The 21,914-nt window shown below is 36.9% G+C and overlaps 1 protein-coding gene across 1 annotated transcript; it reads right to left on the bottom strand.

The window, feature by feature from the left end:
- Positions 1-14,448: 14,448 nt before the first annotated feature.
- On the bottom strand, positions 14,449-21,069 carry LOC140240482 (protein FAM72A-like). Its single transcript, XM_072320259.1, has 4 exons — positions 20,819-21,069; positions 17,440-17,517; positions 15,817-15,941; positions 14,449-14,705 (listed from the first exon to the last, which is right to left on the bottom strand). The coding sequence occupies exons 1-4, from the start codon at positions 20,959-20,961 to the stop codon at positions 14,605-14,607; spliced, it is 447 nt and encodes a 148-aa protein (XP_072176360.1). The 5' UTR covers positions 20,962-21,069; the 3' UTR covers positions 14,449-14,604.
- Between the last annotated feature and the right edge of the window lie 845 nt (positions 21,070-21,914).

Below are 21,914 nucleotides of genomic sequence, written 5' to 3'. Positions count from 1 at the left end.
ATAGACCCATGTAGTTGGAGGATACTGTAAATAGTCCATGGGCCAAGACCCGAAAAATGGGTTATTGGTACCACCTGAGGTGGCAAAACCTTTTTGGTGTCATTTTGTTTGTCGGGCATAGATATGCTTATCAAGCTATGATAGCATTTTCAAATTAGTAGCTTAGTCATAATAAATGAAATTTTAACCAATTTGGTCTCTCGTTTTTATATCCCTATACTTCTGAATCGAAACTAACCGCTATACAAAGAAGAGCACTGTCTTCTGTTTGTCCACAGGTGTTCTGTTGTAAACGCGGTGCTCTTAGTCTTTATTCAAGGCAGCGAAGGGAATATCCAAAGGGTTATGATGTCCACAGCTGTCGCGCGGTGCGCTTAGTCTTTATCTAGAACAATGTACCGTTATTATATCTAAAGTTCCTAATAAAAGGGATTATCTTTACTGTTTTTATACTACCCTCTAAACAAATACATCGGTTTTAAACAAAAATCACTCTGTTCATTTACAATATTATTTATTATAATGTATTGTAGTGTACTGGTACATTCTTTTTGCATTATCTTTCATTGTTGGATGGAAATAAAGCGACATTAGCGTGGTATTAGCGTTTTCCACCGAAGCGTTTTCACCGGAAAATGATGATTGAAAAATACGGTAAAATTCACGAGGAATTTGTTGTTGTTGTTGTTGGTATTAGATAAAGGGATATACACTGTATCATAAGCTTTGGATATTCCCTTCGCCGTCTTGAATAAAGACTAAGCGCACCGCGTTTACAACAGAACACCTGTGAACATACAGAAGACAGTGCTCTTCTTTGTATAGCGGTTAGTCTCGATTCAGAAGTATAGGGATATAACAACGAGACCAAATTGGTTTAAAATTTATTTATTATGACTAAGCTACTCATTAGGAAATGCTATCATAGCTTGATAAGCATATCTATGCCTGACAAACAAAATGACACCAAAAAGGTTTTGCCACCTCGGGTGGTACCAATATCTGGCCTGGCCCATGGACTAAAAAGCTGTAATTTTCTGCAAGGGAATTTTTGCAAATGAGGTCAATGACATTTCGTGAAATATTGTTTTTGTGATTTTTTACACCAAGGCTATCTTAAGTGTGGCAATGCCCATCTATTCGCAATATTTTTGCATGTTAAATTTGTGTGGCCAAACAGTTCTTAGCAAAATCCCTGAAATTAACCCCTTGTGAAAATGACAGCTTTTACAGTAATCGGATGAAATATGTTTGGTCTGTTCAAATGCCTGTGTGTGTGTATGTATGTGTGTGTGTGTGGGGGGGGGGGTGGATGGGTGGGTGTGTCCATTCAAATGTCCTCCAGGCCAAACTCCATTACTTTCACCACATGAGGAACCAACTGCAAATTATGCACGCCTAACAAAACATGCATATAAAGCACAGAGATACAGTTGTAGGTATCTTGTTGAATCATTTGAATAGATGTAATTGAGCATCACTTGAACCATTTGGCATCAAGTTATAGGAGCATGGTCCTCCATTCGAGTAAATTTTCAGATGTGTGTATGTCCTGCATGTTTTGGTGTGGTGGTGGAACCATTAGGTACATGTATGTGTGAACTATAGTGTGCACGAGTGTCTGCGTGTGTGCTTGTGTGTGTGTGTCCATTTGAAAGGTCTGAATCTACTGATTTTGATTTGATCAAAGGCCATTCCAAACAATTTATTTTGTAAAGTAAAACACAAAAGTATATCACATTAGCAATGAGAACAGCTAGATAGCCATGAGGCATTTTGTGCTTGTATTATAGCTAGTAAGGATGCCGAAACATGAAAATACTGTACTTGAAGCTCAGTAGTTGATCTGGGTGAGGCATGCGGCTGGTTATTTGTAACTTTGCCTCGAAGAGGAATATGCACACAATGGGTTGAAGAGTTGTTACATTGGGTAATCAAACTTGGGTCTGCCCAGCTAGAACCGTTATGAATTCTCTGGTCGAGTGGTTAAGGCATTGGCATTCCATGACAAAGGACGTGGGTTTGATTCCCAGTGGAGACAAATTTCAATTTGTGCACTTCCATCCTCCCCCCCCCCCCAAAAAAAAAAGAGGAACAGTACGAAGAATACTGTCAAAACTACTCTCCTTTTTCTTTCTTTATATCTCAAAAATGAAAATACTTGACATAACATGTCAAGTATTTTCATTTCTGAGATAGCGATAATTCTGTGTGAAGTCAAGTGCATGAACCAGACACTTTGCACAAAGAACATTATCTACTCAGTCATGGCTAATTATTCAACATTAGAGCTCTTAATAAGGATGTGAATCTAGAATTAAATTCCATTCATTTACACCAGTGAACCTAATAGAGTGGGATCATACAGTCTCATGAGTAAATGGATACTGTAAGTTAGTCTGAGAACGAATGGAATACATGAAAATTAGAGCTTGTTTGGAACATATCAAATACAGAATATACACATATATACCTATATACCTCTATATATATTGTTCATATGATCAAAATAAAGATTGCTTTCAACAGGGAGAGGGAAGAAAGATTTTATGTACAATTTTTTTTTTTTCATTCATAATATTGACAATGTGGAATTTATGTTCTCATAATAAAATTTGTGTTATCTTTCAATATCATGAATTAATTTGTATATTGTTTATATGAAAAAGAAAGAAAAATAAAAGATTGACCAAAAAAAAAAAAAGTGTGAGTGTGTGTGCATGATTACATTTGATTCAAAGTCAATTCCTTTTCAAGACACTGAATGCTGACCTGCTGGGGAAAGTTGTTCTAGAACTGCACGCACAGGCCGAGGCAAGCGCTTACTGGGGTTGCCATACTGGTATACAGAATTAATTAAGCACCATGTCAGGGTTCCAGGACTCGAGTTACAATCAGGCACATGGATTTCAGCCGCCACTGTTTATGCATCCTGGGATGTTTATAGTCTAAATTTTAGTTCAACCTTCAGTTCAACCTTCAATTGCCAAAAGGTAATGCTCTCCCCACACCCCCCCCCCCCCAAAAAAAATCACCAGTGCTTCCATCTTTTACTACAGAGAGGACATTCAAACAACATGAGTTGGGATTACTGGTACATAATCTTCCAAATCCCTGTGGTCTTGGTTGTTTAAATGCCAGTTGAATATAATTATCTTGGCAAAATAAATCGGGCTATGATGGGCACATACAGCCATCATAGACCAGCTCATAATTCCACTTGCACACAAGCAGAAAAAGGTCATTTGTACCAACAGGCATTCTAAACACTAAACAAAAAGTAAGTTCCCCCTAAAACAAACTTCTGTAATTTATGAATCAGGAACCTTTGAGGAAATCTGAATACATGATTATGTAGCTGTATTTCTCGGCTACCTTTTATGTGAAATTCAGTGGATATCACTTGGTCACGCTTGAGTGAGCATGACTTAAAGTCAAAATGGTCACTTTTTGGAGTTCACAAGCCCAATTTTGCAACTTTGATTTGGTGATATCTGAACAAATTTCAATTTTCCAGGATAAAAATGCATGCAACGTATAATTTATGTGCTTCTTATCGTACCATGTGACTTGGGCACAAAATTTCACGGTTGAGTGAACACGGGGTGAAAATTACCAAAATGGCCAATTTGACATGTTTCTCGTGGTAATTTCTGTCAATTCAGATTGAATTCGTGTGTTGAACAGTTTTTACACACAATTCAAGTAATTTCACAGTTGAATGAGCACATCAAAAACAAAGAAAAAATACAATTTAAATTGTGCAGTAAGAATTGCGATAATTTGCGCTCTAATATCAACTGCATGATGCTTTTTTTTATATTGTGTTAACACCCACACGCATATCAGTGACTACCTGACATTTCAGTCACGCTTCAATAAGCACGTGAGGCTGGAAATCCTTTTTGTACCCTACATAATGAAAATTGTCAGTTTGGCCATAATCCCCATGGTAAGTTCATGTGAAAAGGAGGAATTTATGTTTTTGAAAGCTAACAATGGTTTATGCATGCAATGTGGTTTATTTTACGGTTGAATGACCACATTATGAAACAATGATTATCTTATTGAAATCATCCAGCAGGTGTTGCTTTGATATTCTGCATTTAAAATCAACTGAAAAACATTTCATTATTGCGTTTTAGGACCGATATAAATGTCTCAGTGATCCTTGGCATTCCTTCAGGGTACCTGGGGCCGGAAACCCCCCTTATAATCCATGGCTTCCTTTGATTAAATATTGAAGTATTCCTGGGAAATTGGTCTGCCTTTAGTTTGATGACATTCCCTTGTTGGGGCAGAGATGAGAAAGTATGCAAATTAAATCTCCGGGCCTTTGTCCTCGCGACTGAATACTGATTTTGGCATTAAGTTCTTGATGTCTTTGTGACGTCATGAAGTCATGCATTAACTCAAGGGAAAATAAATGCAATTGGTCATTGACATGGTACCAAATTTCACTTTTGTTAAACATCAATATCCTCCCGTGCTGTAAATATGCACTGAGAGTCTGGAGACAGATATTGTGGTGAGATAGTGGCCTTTGTTGTTCATATGGTGTTGATGATTGTAATGGTAATGTTAGTTGCTTAGAATGTTGGTTGACTATTATGCGATCGTTATGGCAATATAACACAGATTGGGTAGCATCTTCACTCACTTTTTAGGCTCTATCTGCTAACACCGCTGAATGCGTCTTCATAAACAAAACAAATGTAAATCTTATGGGAATTTCAGCCACGAAAAATGGTTTTGACCCGCACACTTTGCTCATCTTATGTGCTCACTGAAGCATGTCACCATGTAATTTTGTATTGAAATGTTTTTTTTTTCATTGAAATCAGAGCAATTTCCCAACATTGCAACTAAAACATAAAAAACAATGAATACTTTTTTATTATATAGGGTAAAACGGGTTTTCCAGCCCCACATGCTCATTGGAGCGTGACTGAAATGTCAGGTGATTACTGTATGCACAGTGGTATTAAACACAATACAAAAAGCATTAAACACTTGATTTCAATGCGCAAAATTATCACAATTCTTACTGCACAATTTAAATTGTTATTTTTCTTTGTTTTTAATGTGCTCATTCAACCGTGAAATTACGTCAATTGTGTTTAAAAACTGTTCAACATACGAATTCAATCTCAAATGACAGAAATTACCACGAGAAACATGTCAAATCGGCCATATCGGTAATTTTCACCCCGTGTTCACTCAACCGTGAAATTTTGTGCACAAGTCACATGGTACGATAAGAAGCACATAAATTATACGTTGCATGCATTTTTATCCTGGAAAATTGAAATTTGTTTCGATATCACCAAATCAAAGTTGCAAAATTGGCCTTGTGAACTTCAAAAAGTGACCATTTTGACTTTAAGTCATGCTCACTCAAGCGTGACCAAGTGATATCCACTGAATTTCACATGAAAGGTAGCCGAGAAATACAGCTACATAATCATGTATTCAGATTTCCTCAAAGGTTCCTGATTCATAAATTACAGAGCTTTGTTTTAGGGGGAACTTACTTTTTGTTTAGTGTTTAGTTTGTTAATTCACTGAGATAAGCATCTGTGATGCGATGATTGTTCGTGTGATCCTTATCTGAATGGTGCTTGTACCATGCCACCACATCCACCTGACAGCAAGAATGGTATTTTGCAATATGAAAAGAAATAATCTGTTATTGCAGTCAATACAAAACAATGAAATGGATGCCTGCTAAAATGTCAACTGATGGACTATTTTGGTCACCTGGTCTGAACACCAGTTCATTCTTTGTTTGAAAACAAATTCCATAAATTGCTACGTCTGGGCAAGCTTATGCATTATGCCGCTGAGACAAAGAAAGGTCATTTGTACCAATGTATACATGAGCTAATTATGAACAGGCTTATTCATGTGAGAACATTGATGCTGGTACTGCACTTGAAAACAAAAACATGCAGGCATGTACCTGGATGGGTTCCTGCAAATCTTCAACTGCTAATGGTATGTGTGGGCAAAGACCAGTACTGGAACAAGGTAAAGTGCAGAAGATAGCCAATTGTATATCTAAGGTGTAAAATAACTGTAGTCAGCTGTGATATGGTACAGTTCACAGACCTTACAATTAAGTACATGCATGAAACATGTCAAGAGATAGAGGTGGAGCCTATTTTAGTGGAATACATTGTACAATTGTATATTGTTCAGTTGATAATGGACATAAAGCCCAATGGTTGATAAAGACCTTTATCACATCAAACTGGTCTGCCTAAGAAAAACCCCACTCATGGCATGGCCAAATGTTTTTTTCACTGGCTTGATGGGGGGGGGGGGGGGGGGATGAATGAAAAATAGAGACGATATAGTGAAATAAATAAGTAGAACTGCAAATGTGTCTATTTATAGTCTCCGTAAAAATAATGAACCACAGAGGGATGGACATTCTACATATATACGTATAAACCATGTATGAAAAAAAAAAAAAAAAAAAAAAAATAACGACCTGATTTTGTGTGAGGACTCAAAATAAGTGAATTGGGTCAACATACTGTAAAAGTGGAAATTTTCGCGCATTTCGTGCAACCAGAAACTAGCGCGAAAATAAAAGCACACAAATATTTTTGCTGCCATATGTTCCTGTACTTGGTGTCTTGATTCCGCGGAATTAAAAACACGCGAAACTCTTCTCACCTGGCCAAGCGCGAAAAATTAGTCGTGCGAAAATACCCACTTTTACAGTAGTCTATTATGTTTTCTGAAAGCACACTTCTTTGTCTATTTAGTTTTTAAAGTTTGGGATCATAAAATGAATGGAATTTCTCTTTCAGTTTTAATGTAACACTTTTCTCTGTCTGTCCACCCTATATCCACACTCTTCACCTCAACTCAATACATGTATCTTAACTCTGAAAGGATTTTGCTCTATATTGTATGAAAGTTAGTATCAATCATGAAAAGAATGTTCTGTCTTTTGTCCCATTCACTGCATAGAAAATTGCTGGGTTAGATTGAGCACTTGAATAAACCCTAAACTTCGAATCCTTTCCAAGGGGACGTACAGTCAACCTTGATTGGCTTGTCCAAGTCGAATCTACATGTATTTGGAATGAAGGAACAGCCTTGACTCAAGAGAAAATTCGACTTATGAGGGATTAAAATCAAATGTAATGTAAAGAGGACTTGAAAAGGTCTTTGACTTTGGGGAGTATTCGACTTATGCAAGGTTGACTTACGCAAGGTTTACTGTTCTTTCTCTTCATCAGTTATAATATGGGCTAGGAAAGTATGAGTCTAGTTATATGCACATACACTGTACATAGAGTGTATATGGTTTTTCAGAATCTGCACTTCGCTAAAAATCCATATCTGGAGACTTTTTGTGTTTTCGTGATGCAGGGACATCTATGGTTGATGTATCTCTCACATAAGTAGATTTTAAACACATACACACACACACACATACACACACAAATGCACATTATATATCTTTACTTGATCTTGATAATTATCCACTTAAACTATATTGCTGGTGAGCCTTGAAATGAGAGTACCCAATCATGTATGTAATATACACACATCTATCCCAATATGTACACACAAATAGAACAAAAAAAAAAATCATGGTACAAGCATTGTCATAGAGTGTTTGTGTATTTGATGAACACAAGTTGCAATTCTATCAACGTTGCAGTTATTGTTGAAAATGCAATATACAGTTGAGCATTACTACACTGACAATGGTACCGGACCACTCTAGTTTGAACACTCAATTATGTTTGATACACTGTTCGAAAACAAATATGCAAATATTAAAGAGCAAAAGTAACATTTTTATGGTTTTTTTTTTTGTTTTTTTTTTGCATAAAAGCTTTACTGTATACTTACAGCAAACATTACAATTACATTGGTTCATCTGATAGACATCACATTCATTTATGATGGCCACAATATTACATACATGTGTACTATATGCCACACATATATGAAAATATTTCACAAATATTACTGGTATGCCTTGTATGTGTGATATGTCTAATGCATAGGCCTCTCTTTACAAGGCAATTATGTTTGCTCTATATCTACATTCTACAGTCCCAATAAGTCTTTAAGGGATGACATAGTTTCGACAGAGATGGGAGATTCACATAATTTTATCTTTTTGCCAGATAATTAGAAACCACTTATTTCAATTTCAATTTTAATTTTATCACTTATGAAATATAAAAGAGCATATAATTTTAAGAGGAATTCAAAGTTTATTTGATGAAAATTGGTATTGAAATGGTCGAGATATCAAAAAAACAAAGTAAAACAAAGTGGTCCTAATAAAAGTTGGGTCCCACCTTTTATTAGGACCTCTTTGTTTTTATATATCTAAGCCATTTCAACACCAGTTTTTATCAAATAAACTTTGAATTCCTAGAATTGTATGCTCTTTCATAATTCATAAGAGGTTTCTCATCTCACAAAAGAAGTTGGAAACCTGAAGCCCCATTTCAACCAAAACCATCCCTTTTTGTGTCTTTGTTTCCTAGTTAGAAATCAAATGCATTTGACCAGAGCACAGGACTGTAATCATTGTGCTTAAGCTGTACTTACTGTGACATATTACTCGGAGAGGACAAATAGTTTTGACATGAGGGATATCAAACTTACCACTGGTACATGATGTAATGTATAAACACTACTGGCTAATCCTATGATAACATTTCCCCCAGGACTGGCAGTTTTTGTTCATTACAATGTATATGTCAAAATTTTGTTATAACTGAACAAATACAGTAAATAAAGAAAAATGAATAATATTGGGACCTGAATATACTTTTACTTCCGTGTTGTTAAATTCAGTTATAACTATTTGTTTATATTTTTGGTTTTTGTTTGTCGAGTACGACATAATATACCTGTCTTTGTGATAGACTCCTCCACAAGCATGCACTGCTTATACGTGAATCTGTGCATACGAAGTGAAAATTCATTCTGTGTAGATACATAGAGACTAGAACATACATGTGTAACATGCTTCCATTATGAAAATCACCAGCAATTTAGGTAACTTTATAGTAAACAGTCAATATCCAAAAAGAAAAAGAAAATACATATTTGCATGTACAATGTATAACTGATGAGAGATTTTCTAAATATTTTAATCAAATATTTAAACTCAAAATTTGTGTTTATTTTCCATGGAAAGCTTACACAAAATCAGTCAAAATCCCAGTACCATATCACAGGAAATCATATGCACTAAGTGCACAGATATTGTGTCATGAAAGTTATATATAATCAAATAGCATTTTTGTGTGAGTCTCCCCCATCTCAGACCAACACACACATAAGATTCAACCACTTGCATAACAAACAAGTGAACATAAGTGAGTGGTACATTGATATACAGTCAACTTTGCCTGAGTCAAATCTATTTGGACTGAAGAAATAGTTTCAACTTAAGAGACATTTGACTTGCAAAGAATTAAAATTAATTGAATATAGAGAGCAGAGGACTTGAAAAGAACTTAGACTTTATGGGCAATTTAGTATTAGACTTACAAGGGATCAACTTAAACAAAGTTGACAGTACAACTGCAGCATTGAGATTCAAAGAACATATTCTATGACTGATGGACTTCTGCAAGTTTAGGAAGAATTTAACTTCATCAAGAATACCAGAGTTTAAGTTCTTTGAGATCATTCAAAAAGTTAATGTCATCAAAGTTTTTGATGACACATTTATTACTGGTGCTTTATTCAGCCTACTACAGCAAGTATACTGTATAATGACGTGTACAGCAAGTATACTGTATAATGACGTGTATGCTATGTGCTGCAGGTGCATTAAGTTATAAGACATTTTAGAATAAAAAATGGCAAGCTTTTTTAATTTCCTCCTTCTGTCATCTGTAAAATTCAAGTTGAATAAAACATCATCCTAGACTAATGAAAGTTGACATGTTACATAATAAAACTTGTAATGCTAAAAACTGATTTTCATAAGGTTCAATTAGACATACATACTCAATGACATTTTGTGAATGTCATCAAGCATTCATAAAAGATTCCCTATGAAAAAAATAACTCTGAATGACCCTTTTAGGATGACATTATGACAAATCAATTTGCACTTTAAGATCATGACATAGTATTGCATGTCTGGGAGACATGTTACAAGCATTGACAAATACATCTGAAATAGAAAACAAATGTCTTTTTCTATTACCCAAACTAAACTAGCAAAGTAAATGTTAAAAAATGCATAAATATAAAATACATACATATATCCAACACTGAAGAGCATAATAAAGTTATCTACATCTTGTTTATATGGGCCAAAGTGACACCTGATATGGTCAACAAACAACAGAACACCAAAAGAAAATCGTATCAGTTATTTTACTATGACATACATTCATGGTATCTTTGCAAGAATAATACTGCACAATGCACACCATGTACAATGAAATCCCGTTACAACGAGTTCGGTTATAACGAGGTACCGCTTTGATAAGGAGGTGATCAGGTCCGGTCCCGTTTTCCTTTGCGTGTAAACCTATGGCAGAACGAATCGGTTATAACGAGTTCGATTATAACGAGATTCCGGTTATAACGAGTTCGATTATAACGAGATTCCGGTTATAACGAGTTCGATTATAACGAGATTCCGGTTATAACGAGGACAATTTCGGTGCATCATGATAAAGAAAAACATAAGCAATTTGATCGGATATAACGAGGTTCCATTTCTTGACTTGCCACTTTCAAACATTGAAAACCGAATTTACGCTATCCACATCTCTTTCCCGTTTTGCAGAGTTTACAGTTCCTTCCATGTTTTCTTCTAACCCTCGCAATAAGACACAAGAATACCTTCCGATGTTCCTACCAAGTTATTGAATACAGTGAAACCTCGTTATAACGAGTACGGTTATAACGAGGAACCGCTTATAACGAGGTGATCGCGTCGGTCCCGTTTTCCTTTGCGTGTAAACCTATGGCAAAACGAATCGGTTATAACGAGTTCGGTTATAACGAGATTCCGGTTATAACGAGGACATTTTCGGCGCATCATGATAAAGAAAAACATAAGAAATTCGATCGGATATAACGAGGTACCATTTCTTGACTTGCCGCTTTTCAAACACGAGACAAATGAAACATTGAAAATCGAATTCACGCTATTCATGCCTTTTTCCCGTTTTGCAGAGAACGGTTCCTTCCATGTTTTCTTTTAAACCACGCCAAAAAAAAAAACCACACACACATTAATACCATTCGATGTTCCTACTAAATTATCAAACATAATCACTCGATTTTCTTTTACGCGAGATCACACGCGTGCGTAATGTTATAGGTCAGACCACAGCGCAACAAGGGAAAAAATATAACGCACTCAAAAACTTTTCATGTAGCGACACTCGTGGAAAATATGGAAATTGGAATGCGTGTGCAACTCAACATTATATCCTTTCCATTGGTAGTCCCGACTTCCAGTTGTTTTGCTGATTAGCAAATACGAATGTATGATTATAGCCGAAATAATTAATGAAATCGCGATCTCGCCTGGTGACAGTAGCGTAAAAATAGTTGAATAACGCAATCCTGTCGCAATTTTTTAAAGAACGGATGTATACAATGCGAAGGGATTTTCGGCAGATGATAAAGAACGCATCTTTAATCCTTTCGGGCGCAACGATAATACATTGTATGAGATTACAGCCGAAATGATTCATGAAATCATCGCATTCCCGCTGGGCACCAACAGCGTAAAATAACCTCGCAAGTTACGGTAAACGACGCACGAATGTTACTCTGAAATCATCGCGATCTCGCCGGATGACAGTAGCGTAAAAATAGTTGAATAACGCATGTTTAAATACTTAATCGGTGTTCAGAAGAAACAAACGTATTTAACGATTTGAATAGATCTGGGTTTGTTCATTATCACAATTTTAACAACGCATTTCACAATGAAGATTTTTCTTTCTTTCAAAATGGTCTACGAGTATCAGATTTGCGTAAAAAGGATCACAACCTTCTAAATTCAATCCTGTCGCTTATTTTTCATGCACGGATGTACAAAACGTATAGAGATTTTCGGAAGAAAATGAACAACGCATCTTTAATCCCTTCGGTTGCAACGAACATACATTATATAAGATTACAGCCGAAATGATTCATGAAATCATCGTATTCCCGCTGGGCACCAACAGCGTAAAAAGAACCCGCAAGTTACGCTTCACGACGCACGAATGTTACTCTGAAATCATCGCGATCTCGACGGTTGACAGCAGCGTAAAAATAGTTGAATAACGCATGTTAAGCTACTTAGTCGGTGTTCAGAAAAAGAAACAAACGCATTTAACAATTTGAATAGATCTGGGTTTGTTAATTATCACAATTTTAACAACGCATTTCACAATGAAGATTTTCTTTCTTTCAGAATGGTCTATGAGGAACAGATCTGCGTAAAAAGGATCACAACCTTCTAAATTCAATCCTGTCGCTTATTTTTCAAGAACGGATGTACAAAACGCGAAGAGATTTTCTGAAGAAAATAAACAACGCATTTTAATCCTTTCGGGCGCAACGATCATACATTGTATAAGAATACAGCCGAAATGATTCATGAAATTATCGCATTCCCGCTCGGACACCAACAGCGTAAAAATACCCCGCAAGTTACGGTAAACAACGTTTTTATACAATGTGATTTTAATATAATATAGGCCTATACTTCTCAAGAACATAACGTGCACTATTATGGGAAGAGATTTTCGGAAGAAAAATAAAGAATTAACCTATTTCAACCCCGACTTTTTCGCCTAATTCACAAATAATTTCCCTTTATTCTCTCGATAATAATGATCCATAATTGTGTAATAACAACGCAAAGGATGTTCTTAACTTTTATTGTTGGGTATATTATGACGTCGTGCTTATGTTTTTCTTTGTTTTTGATGCGTACGGTTATAACGAGGTACCGGTTATAACGAGGTAATATCGCCGGTCCCACGGACCTCGTTATAACGGGGTTTCACTGTATAATCATTCGATTTTCTTTTTCGTGAGATACGCATGCGTGATAGAATGTCAGACCGCACAGCAATGAGAAAAAAAAAATAGCGCATTCAAAAACTTTTCATTTAGCGAATGCAAGTGAAACTCATCATTATATCCTTTCCATTTTTTGTTCCGACTTACACTTGTTTTGCTGATTAGTAAATATGAGTGTATATGATTAAAGCTGAAAATAATTAATGAAATCATCACGATTCCGCCGAGTGACAGCAGCGTAAAAATAGTTAGATAACGCATGTTATACTACTTAATCAAGTCGGTATTTAGAAAAAGAAACAAACGCATTTAACAGTTTGAATAGATCTTGTTTTGTTCATTATCATTTAACAAGTGATAGTGTAAATATGAGTGTGTATGATTAAAGCCAATGTAATTGCTAAAATCAACGCGATCCCGCCGGGTGACAGTAGCGTAAAAATAGTTGAATAACGCATGTTAATCTACTTGAGTCGGTGTTCAGATAAAGAAACAAACGCATTAAACAGTTTGAATAGAACTGGGTTTGTTCATTATCATTTAACACTGCATTTCACAATGAAGAATTTTCTTTCTTTCAGAATGGTCTACGAGGTACAGATTTGCGTAAAAAGGATCACAACCTTCCAAATTCCCTGGCGCCCATTTTTTGTACAAAACGCAAAGAGATTTTTGGAAGAGAAATAAAGAACGCATTTTTAATCCATTAGGGGGCAACGATCATACATTGTATAAGATTACAGCCGAAATTATTCATGAAATCATCGCATTCCCGCTGGGCACGAACAGCGTAAAATACCTCAAAAGTTACATTAAACAATGTATGTTTGTTACTCTATTTGCGCTGGTGTTTAGAAAAACTTCAAGGCATTTTATACAATCTGATTTTGTTCATTGTCATTTTACACTGTATTTCACAAACGAAAAATATCATTCCTTCAGAATGGTTCAATACAAGAGGAAGAGATAGATGTAGAAAGAACCACGAATATAATAAAATGTACAGGCCTACTTGTCAAGAACATCATGTGCAACTACTATGTGAAGAGATTTTTGGAAGAAAAATAAAGAATTAACGTCTTTCAACCCTTACTTTGTTCTCGTCTTTTTTTTATCAATTCACAAATAATTTCCCTTTATTCTCTCAATAATAATGATCCATAATTGTGTAATAGCAACGCAAAGGGTGTTCTTAAGTTTGATTGATGGTATATGACGTCGTGCTTATGTTTTTCTTTGTTTTTGATGCATACGGTTATAACGAGGTAATATCGCCGGTCCCACGGACCTCGTTATAACGGGGTTTCACTGTAATGCATAACACGAGTTAGGCCACAGGTACAACTGATGGACAAAATGGTATATCCAGCATGCAAGGTAGATTACACTGAAGGTGTCCCACAGAAGTGTAACATGCCTTTCTTGCACTGGCACAAGGCTCACATTTTTTATCTTATCTACATGTTGTAAAGTCACAGCAGCAGTGCTTGACATGGAATGTTCTGAATAAGACACATTGTATGTATCTGAGGAGTTACCATCAGATAACTGCCAAGAGAGTCATCGCACACATTCAATTTCATCAAGCTCTGCATAAATTGAATCTTGGCTGTTGTCTTCTGGACACTCGGGTAAGCTGTCCCATCTTAGAACATCACAACCTGCAGTGAAGGAAAATGATATTATGGAGAGACTGAGATTCAACAGACAAGCACAAAAAAAAAAGACAAGTCCATCTCCCTTTTTTGTCACACTGATCTTTTGCTCTATCTATTCAAAACTCTTAAGAATCATGGCATTCCTTTGTACCACTACCAAACAGCTATATATGTTAATATTTTCATGATTTACTCCCCTAATTACTCACTACTAATAAACTCATTTATACATACCAAATTCAACTATGTACATGTACACTTTCCAAGCTGGAGCATCATTTCTGATTACACAGCATTTTTGTATGTCACTATTAAATAGAGCCAACTACAAGTATTTCTTGAAGCAATGCTTAACATGACAGCCATAGCCTGCATTTTCCAGCCGTTATAGTGATTTAAGTTCTTCCATGATGCAAGCACAATGAAAGTTTACATATCTCTCTCTCTATTATATATATACAGTCAAACTTGTCTTAGCGGCCACCTGTCTATAGCGGCCACTAAAAAAATCCCCCCCCCCCCCCCCCGAGAGAAAAGCCCTGTTAAAGAACCTGTGTATAGCAGGTACAAATTTTGTTTCCTGTGCTAGATTTTAATTTGTCTATAGCGGTCAAAGACCCGATGAAGCCGTAGCCGAGCAGATAATTCAGCGTGTTTTGCTGCTTTGTAACTGTGCCAATTATTCCTGGGCAACGTTCAGTGATTGCCACCGCTTCAGTTATCACTCATTGAGTCATATCAATGCACTAGTGTTAAGCTTTCTTCAGAATTGTACACATGCTACTGTGCAACAATTTCATAATCACCGGCATTGTTCAATGCATGAAACACACGTGTGCATACATGTACGTAGGCCTACACACATACATATGTGCAATATACATGTACATGTAGGCTATGCACACAAAGTTGGATAACCTGTCTATAGCGGCCACTTGTCTATAACGGCCACTTTTTTCATCTCCCTTTGGTGACCGCTATAGACAGGTTTGACTGTGTATATATATACATATCTTACTTAATTACTGACGGGAATACGGAAGTAATAAAATAATACTTCATAAGACATACTACAGAGAGAATTCACCTACATGTACAGGATAGATGTTTTTACCTGTTTTGTCAAGTTTGCCTTCTGCCCACACAGCAGTACTGTTGAAGATCCATAAGTGTCCATTGTTACAAGATTGCAGGCATGGCACACAAGGAATCATGATGGAATAACCTACATTGTTTCCACTGTAAAATAGTTTCAGTGGTGATACAAAAAAAAAAAAGAAGAAGAAAAGGAGAGAGACACAGAAATAATACATAAAAATAAAGTCACAAGTAATTGTTTTGTTTTTGTTGTTTCCTTTTTGCAGAACAGGCTTTATCCTCTTTTAGTATTTCAAAAATGTAATTCCAGTCTCAAAAGAAAATGTGATGAACTTTTTTTGTTTAGCCTGTTGGCTCTACCATTCAGTCAATGACACTAAGTTGAGCCATGCTCCACACTGGGGTCACAGTCACTTTTAAAACCATTGTATATGCAAAATACACAATTCACAAACCTCAACTCCCTAATTATTAAACTCATCCCTAATGTGTGCAAGCAGACTGCAGAGGCCTCCAATTGTGTGTCTGGGCACTTCTAAAAATTGAAATATTATGTCATTGAAATCATAGAAATATAATGTACAAATTTAAGACTGGACGCAAAATACGATAGTTTTGAAATTCGGGGAGTTTTATGTGTTTTCATAAAATGCTGATATTGGTTACATGTACAACCTCCATATTACATCAGGTAATGATATCACCTAAAAACTCTTCAATTGGTCTGTGTAACTGGCAGATTAGAAAGGTGATGTTTTTGGTCAATAATTCAGGAAGTAAAATAAAGGTCACCACGTCTGAAGGCTATTTCACCCCGCAGTAATGTGATATGAGAGAGACAAAGTATCACATTTTTCTTGGAGGGGGTAAGAGTATTACATGATTCTCAAATAATGTCAAAAAAGGAGGTACAATGTATGTGTACTGGACAATGGGAGACTTGTGAGATGATGATATCAGCTGCAACTTTTGAAGTGAAATCATGTGAAATTTTTAATCTTCAAAACCTCTTTACACATTATTTCATGTCTGATTTTTGTTGATCTCCTACTACTCTGGTTGTAGATTGTACTTCATTTATCATTTGGCCAACTTGAAAACAAGTGACATCGCATTTCACTGTTATAAATTATGTTTGTGTCCATACAAAATAGAATCATGCATGATGAACTTTCTTTACACTACATGTGAAAGTGCATTCCACTAACAGACTTACAACTACAATGAATATAGGTAGAGAATATTGACCTGTGATCAACAGAAATCCTGACCTGCTTACACTTACAGTGCAGAAATAATGCAAATCTATTTTTTGAAGACTTCTTTTCACTAACTGACTTACGAGTTAAGAAAGAGAACAATGTATTTAATGAGCGAATTCACAATCATGATATATAAGCTGAATATGGTTTGTGTTTGTTCTTGACCTTGGAATCAAAACAGACCTGTTCCTTCTTTGTTGGTCTATCACATCAAATACTCTCTTTTACAAATGACTTACACTTTCTTTTGATTTTCTTCATGCACATCATTAGATGATGTACATGTACCAGCACTGTACATCTGGAGTAGGCCAGGGTGAATTTTACATCCATGGACATGATACAATGTATGATAAATTAAACTCTTCTTGACTCACCATTTATTGCACACAGTATCTGATATCTTGCAATCACACTTCCCTGTTGAATAAGGCTGCCCTGTAGCGCTGATTGTCCTGTGAATTAATTGAAAGATAAACAAAGTTCTGTTCAGTTTTGCTGCCTACCATTTTATTCCCTTTCCTAGGAACTGCTTTGGGACCCACAAAGGCAAAGGTAGATCTTTAAAGTGCATACTCCCCTGACCTGATTATAGTACACTGTATCTCTCAAGGGAGATGTATAATTTTCAAATACAGTACCTGATATTTGATAAGACAGGATATGGCCTACAAAGCACAAGTCCAGCCATAAGTGGAATTATGGGGCTACAGTGTATTGATACCTTGAATGAAGGCATTTAAAGTAACTCCCGACCCTTCAATAATGCAAAGAAGATTGCATTCTAAACAACTTGGGATATACTTCAAAACACACAGTAACATTATGTTGGATCCCAGGAAGCAGATGGGTCCACAAGAACCATCCATTCTCGAACATCAAGGCTACTGATGTGTGTACCCCACTTCATCGATCTAGGACAGAACACCACAGACAGTCATTATTTGCAGGACTACGAGAGCATAGCCTATCTTCCTGCAGAGCACAGTCACCACTCCAGCACTGGAAGCCTTCTGTGCCACAGAAACTCAAGGCCAGCTTTTACACTTGTACTTGCACCATGTAAATACAATGCCCTTTTGCTCCCAGGTTATGTGGTTACATACACAGTAAATGTCTACACACTAACCCTGCGCGGGGTGTTGTAACCAGTAACTCGGTACGGGTTGGGGTCGCTGGTGCGGTTATCTACAGTACTACTTGTACACACCAGTTGATAAATTTGCATGACATGTCAAGTTTGATGGAGGCTTGACCAAAAGATCGGTCTGTATCTTGTCAGGGATATGTTCTGCGGAGACTGCTATTGGCTTCACAGTATCCCCTTATAGTTTACGGCTCTCTCAAGGAGAGCCGTAAATGTCAAAAAATGATTAAACTAGAAATGTCGCTACGGCGACTGGTGTATGCCTCCGCCATAATGCATGGTTCTCCTAATAGGTCTATAGCACAATGTCTTGACAATGTGTGATGACAGTTTCACACAATTGGCAAAATATTAAAATGACAGGTTTGCCACAAATGTGCTGAATGTTCACTTTCGTAGAAGTAGGTTCAATTGGACAAATGATTAAAACGTCAGAGTGCAGGTATTTGGGGGAACTGATGATTTTTACTTGACTTTTGACCCTTTTATAAGTTTATGCATTGAGTAATTTTCAAGGTATTGAGAAAAAGTATAATTTCAGTATCAAATGGTAAAATAGTATTATCTAAACCTGGCCTTTGACCTTTGACCTCACAGTTCCAAAGAGAATCACTGTTAGGTAGAACATGCATAAATATGTAAGTTTCATGATAATACCTTGAGTTACTTTTGAGATATGGAGGAAGAAGTGCAATTTAGCACTTTCACTTGACCTTTGACCTTTTGACCTTTGACCTTTTGGCAAGAAACTTCCCACAGAATATATATTGGGTTATACATGCATATATCAAGTTTTAAAAAAAATCCTTCAGGCATTGCATAAATATAAGGAAAGTAGTGATATTTTGAGGAGTTGACCTTGACCTTTGACCCCCTGACCTTTGACCCATGACTCCCAACTTCCCTAGATAATCACTGCCCATCGGTACATGCATATATACCAAGGAGGTACTAGGCGAGCCTAGTACGCTACCTCCTTGTATATATACTAAGTTCCATGAAGATACCTTGAACCATTTGCGAGATATGGAGAAAAACATGAAATTTCAACCTTTTTTTCACAAAATAACCTGTGACCTTTCACCTTTGACCCCGTGACCCTAAAATCCAAACAAAGTATCATCCCCCCAGGATATACCCTCATACCAAGTTTGATGCAAAACCACCACACGGTTCTTGAGATATCAACAAAAACAAAACGGGACGGACGTACGTACGGACACGTACGTACGTACGGACGGACGGACGGACGACCCGAAAACATAATGCCTCCGGCCACTTCGTTGGCGGAGGCATAAAAAAACTCCTGCGGACAGAGGGATTTTTCTGTCTAGAAGGAGGCAAGCTCAACATGAAGACGAAGAATGTATGAATGTTAGCTACACGCGAAGCGACAGCGGCTGCACCTCTATTCCCTCGCAGACGTTGTCATTTTTCAGTGTGGTTGTGCGACTCCTTCATGAATATCTTTATTAATCGTGGAAAACTAAAATACAAGGAATTATCGTAATCTATGATAATCATTCAATAATCGGTATGCGATTTTTTTGTTTAATTACGTCAAAAACTCACCGAAATCTGTGGCTGAAATCAGGTCTGTAAACGTCCTTATTGCTTCACTCCTCATCTGCGTGTTATTTGAATGGCATTCACTACAACGTACAACGTAGGTAGTCGGAGAGGCACCCTCTAGCTCTCCGACTACCTACGTTGTGCCATTCAAATAACACGCAGATGAGGAGTGAAGCAATAAGGACGTTTACAGACTTATTTTACATGTTATTTGAATGGCATTCACTACAACGTACAACGTAGGTAGTCGGAGAGGCACCCTCTAGCTCTCCGATTACCTACGTTGTGCCATTCAAATAACACGCAGATGAGGAGTGAAGCAATAAGGACGTTTACAGACTTGATTTCAGCCACAGATTTTGGTGAGTTTTTGACGTAATTAAATAAAAAATCGCACACCGATTATTGAATGATTATCATTGATTACGATAATTCCTTGTATTTTAGTTTTCCACGATTAATAAAGATATTCATGAAGGAGTCGCACAACCACACCGAAAAATGACAACGTCTGCGAAGGAATTGAGGTGCAGCCTCTGTCTGCGTGTATAATGTAGTTAGTATGAATGTATGCATGTCCACATTATTGTGCATTAGAGATTGCTCTAGTTTTTGTTGAGATGGCGAGTCAGATTTTAAGTTTTTGAGAGATAATTAGACAACAAATGTTATGAAATATTCAAGAACATACAATTCTAAGAGGAATTGAAAGTTTATTTGATAAAAATCTGCTTTGAAATGACTAAGATATCCAAAGTTCTATCTTTATTAAACAATTGTCACGGTTGTAATATTGTAAATTTATGTTGTCATGACGAAGTCACGATTTTTTAATGTTAATTTACGTGTATGGAGCATATTCATGATATTTAGGTTTACACTTGGCAATCATAGTTCTAACGTTACATGGGCCATGCTTGTACTGGCACAGGGGAGGCAAAAGTCGTCGTCAGATTAAAAGGGTTCTTCTACATAGGCCTGCTACAAAACCTAGAAAATGTAACTTGCAAGTCGTGCAACCACTGCACTCTACTCACCCTGAACATGGTGCATCTGTTGAATAAAGCTCAACGTTTGTGTCGGCTAACAAGACCGCCTTCATTCCACGTTTGCAGATGCACGAGTTGCAGTATCGACAGAAGAGATAAACGACTGGTTTTTTCTTGAAGCTTGAATGCATGATAGACACTCAAAAAGATGGGAAACCTCTCAGCACCACTAGTCAAAAGTTAGCTTGTGAGTTGTAGCCTTGTTCGTGTCGTTGTATCCGTAAATCCGTGGGTTTTACTTGTGAGACGTTGAACTGTAGACTCTAGTAATGAATGGAGCTACACACGTAACATGTTACACCGAACGCGAACGCTTGCTGATCAAGTAGTAGAGCTAGTCGTCCCCTTTCGCCTTCCTATGTTGCTGTGGTGAAAAGCATGGGAAGCAGCGCAACTTGCAACACGCACCATCACCAGTTACTCGACGAATATGTGACGTTTTTTATACATTTGTAGGTGTTTACCCCTTCGTTCGTGAGATCCGCAAAAAACTAATATATATATCTAATGCTGGATGTAACGTGGAACTGCTCGACCAGTACAGTAGAGTTCTATCCCCAACTGGACATAAGTGCAACCCAGCAAAACGTGGTAGCAGACGGTTAACCATCAGGTGATTTAAATGTCCACAAGTAAACAAACACGTCGCATCTCAGAATCGGGCGTCCGCGCGAGCAGGCGTACGTACAAGCGTACGCGCGTGCCGATACGCTCCGCATGCACAGTACACTCGAAGCTCGAAGACGATTGACGACTTGCAACAACGGCCGCAATGTGCACGTACTGTAGAACAAGTTGTACCGTATTCGATGAGTCCACCCACCTTGGTGTGATGGTTTCGTCAAATCAGACAAATGGATTCACAAATAACTGAGCGTTATCGTTGGTTTTTGTGATTTTGTTACGTATCGCAGTATTTAGTGGAAAATGAGCAAAGAAATTAGATTTGATCCCATTTTCTTTGCATGCTAATTTTGCTACTAATAAATTGTTTCCTAGCTTTCATGCCCTGTCTTATAAAAACCTGTGATAGAAATCAATCACACACAAATCTCTTGAAAGCGATTGATTTGGGGACTTGTGA

Source organism: Diadema setosum, chromosome 2 (assembly GCF_964275005.1).
Source record: "Diadema setosum chromosome 2, eeDiaSeto1, whole genome shotgun sequence".
Lineage (NCBI taxonomy): Eukaryota > Metazoa > Echinodermata > Echinoidea > Diadematoida > Diadematidae > Diadema > Diadema setosum.
Note: the sequence above shows the minus strand (reverse complement) of the source record. Positions and strands in the feature narration are given on the sequence as shown.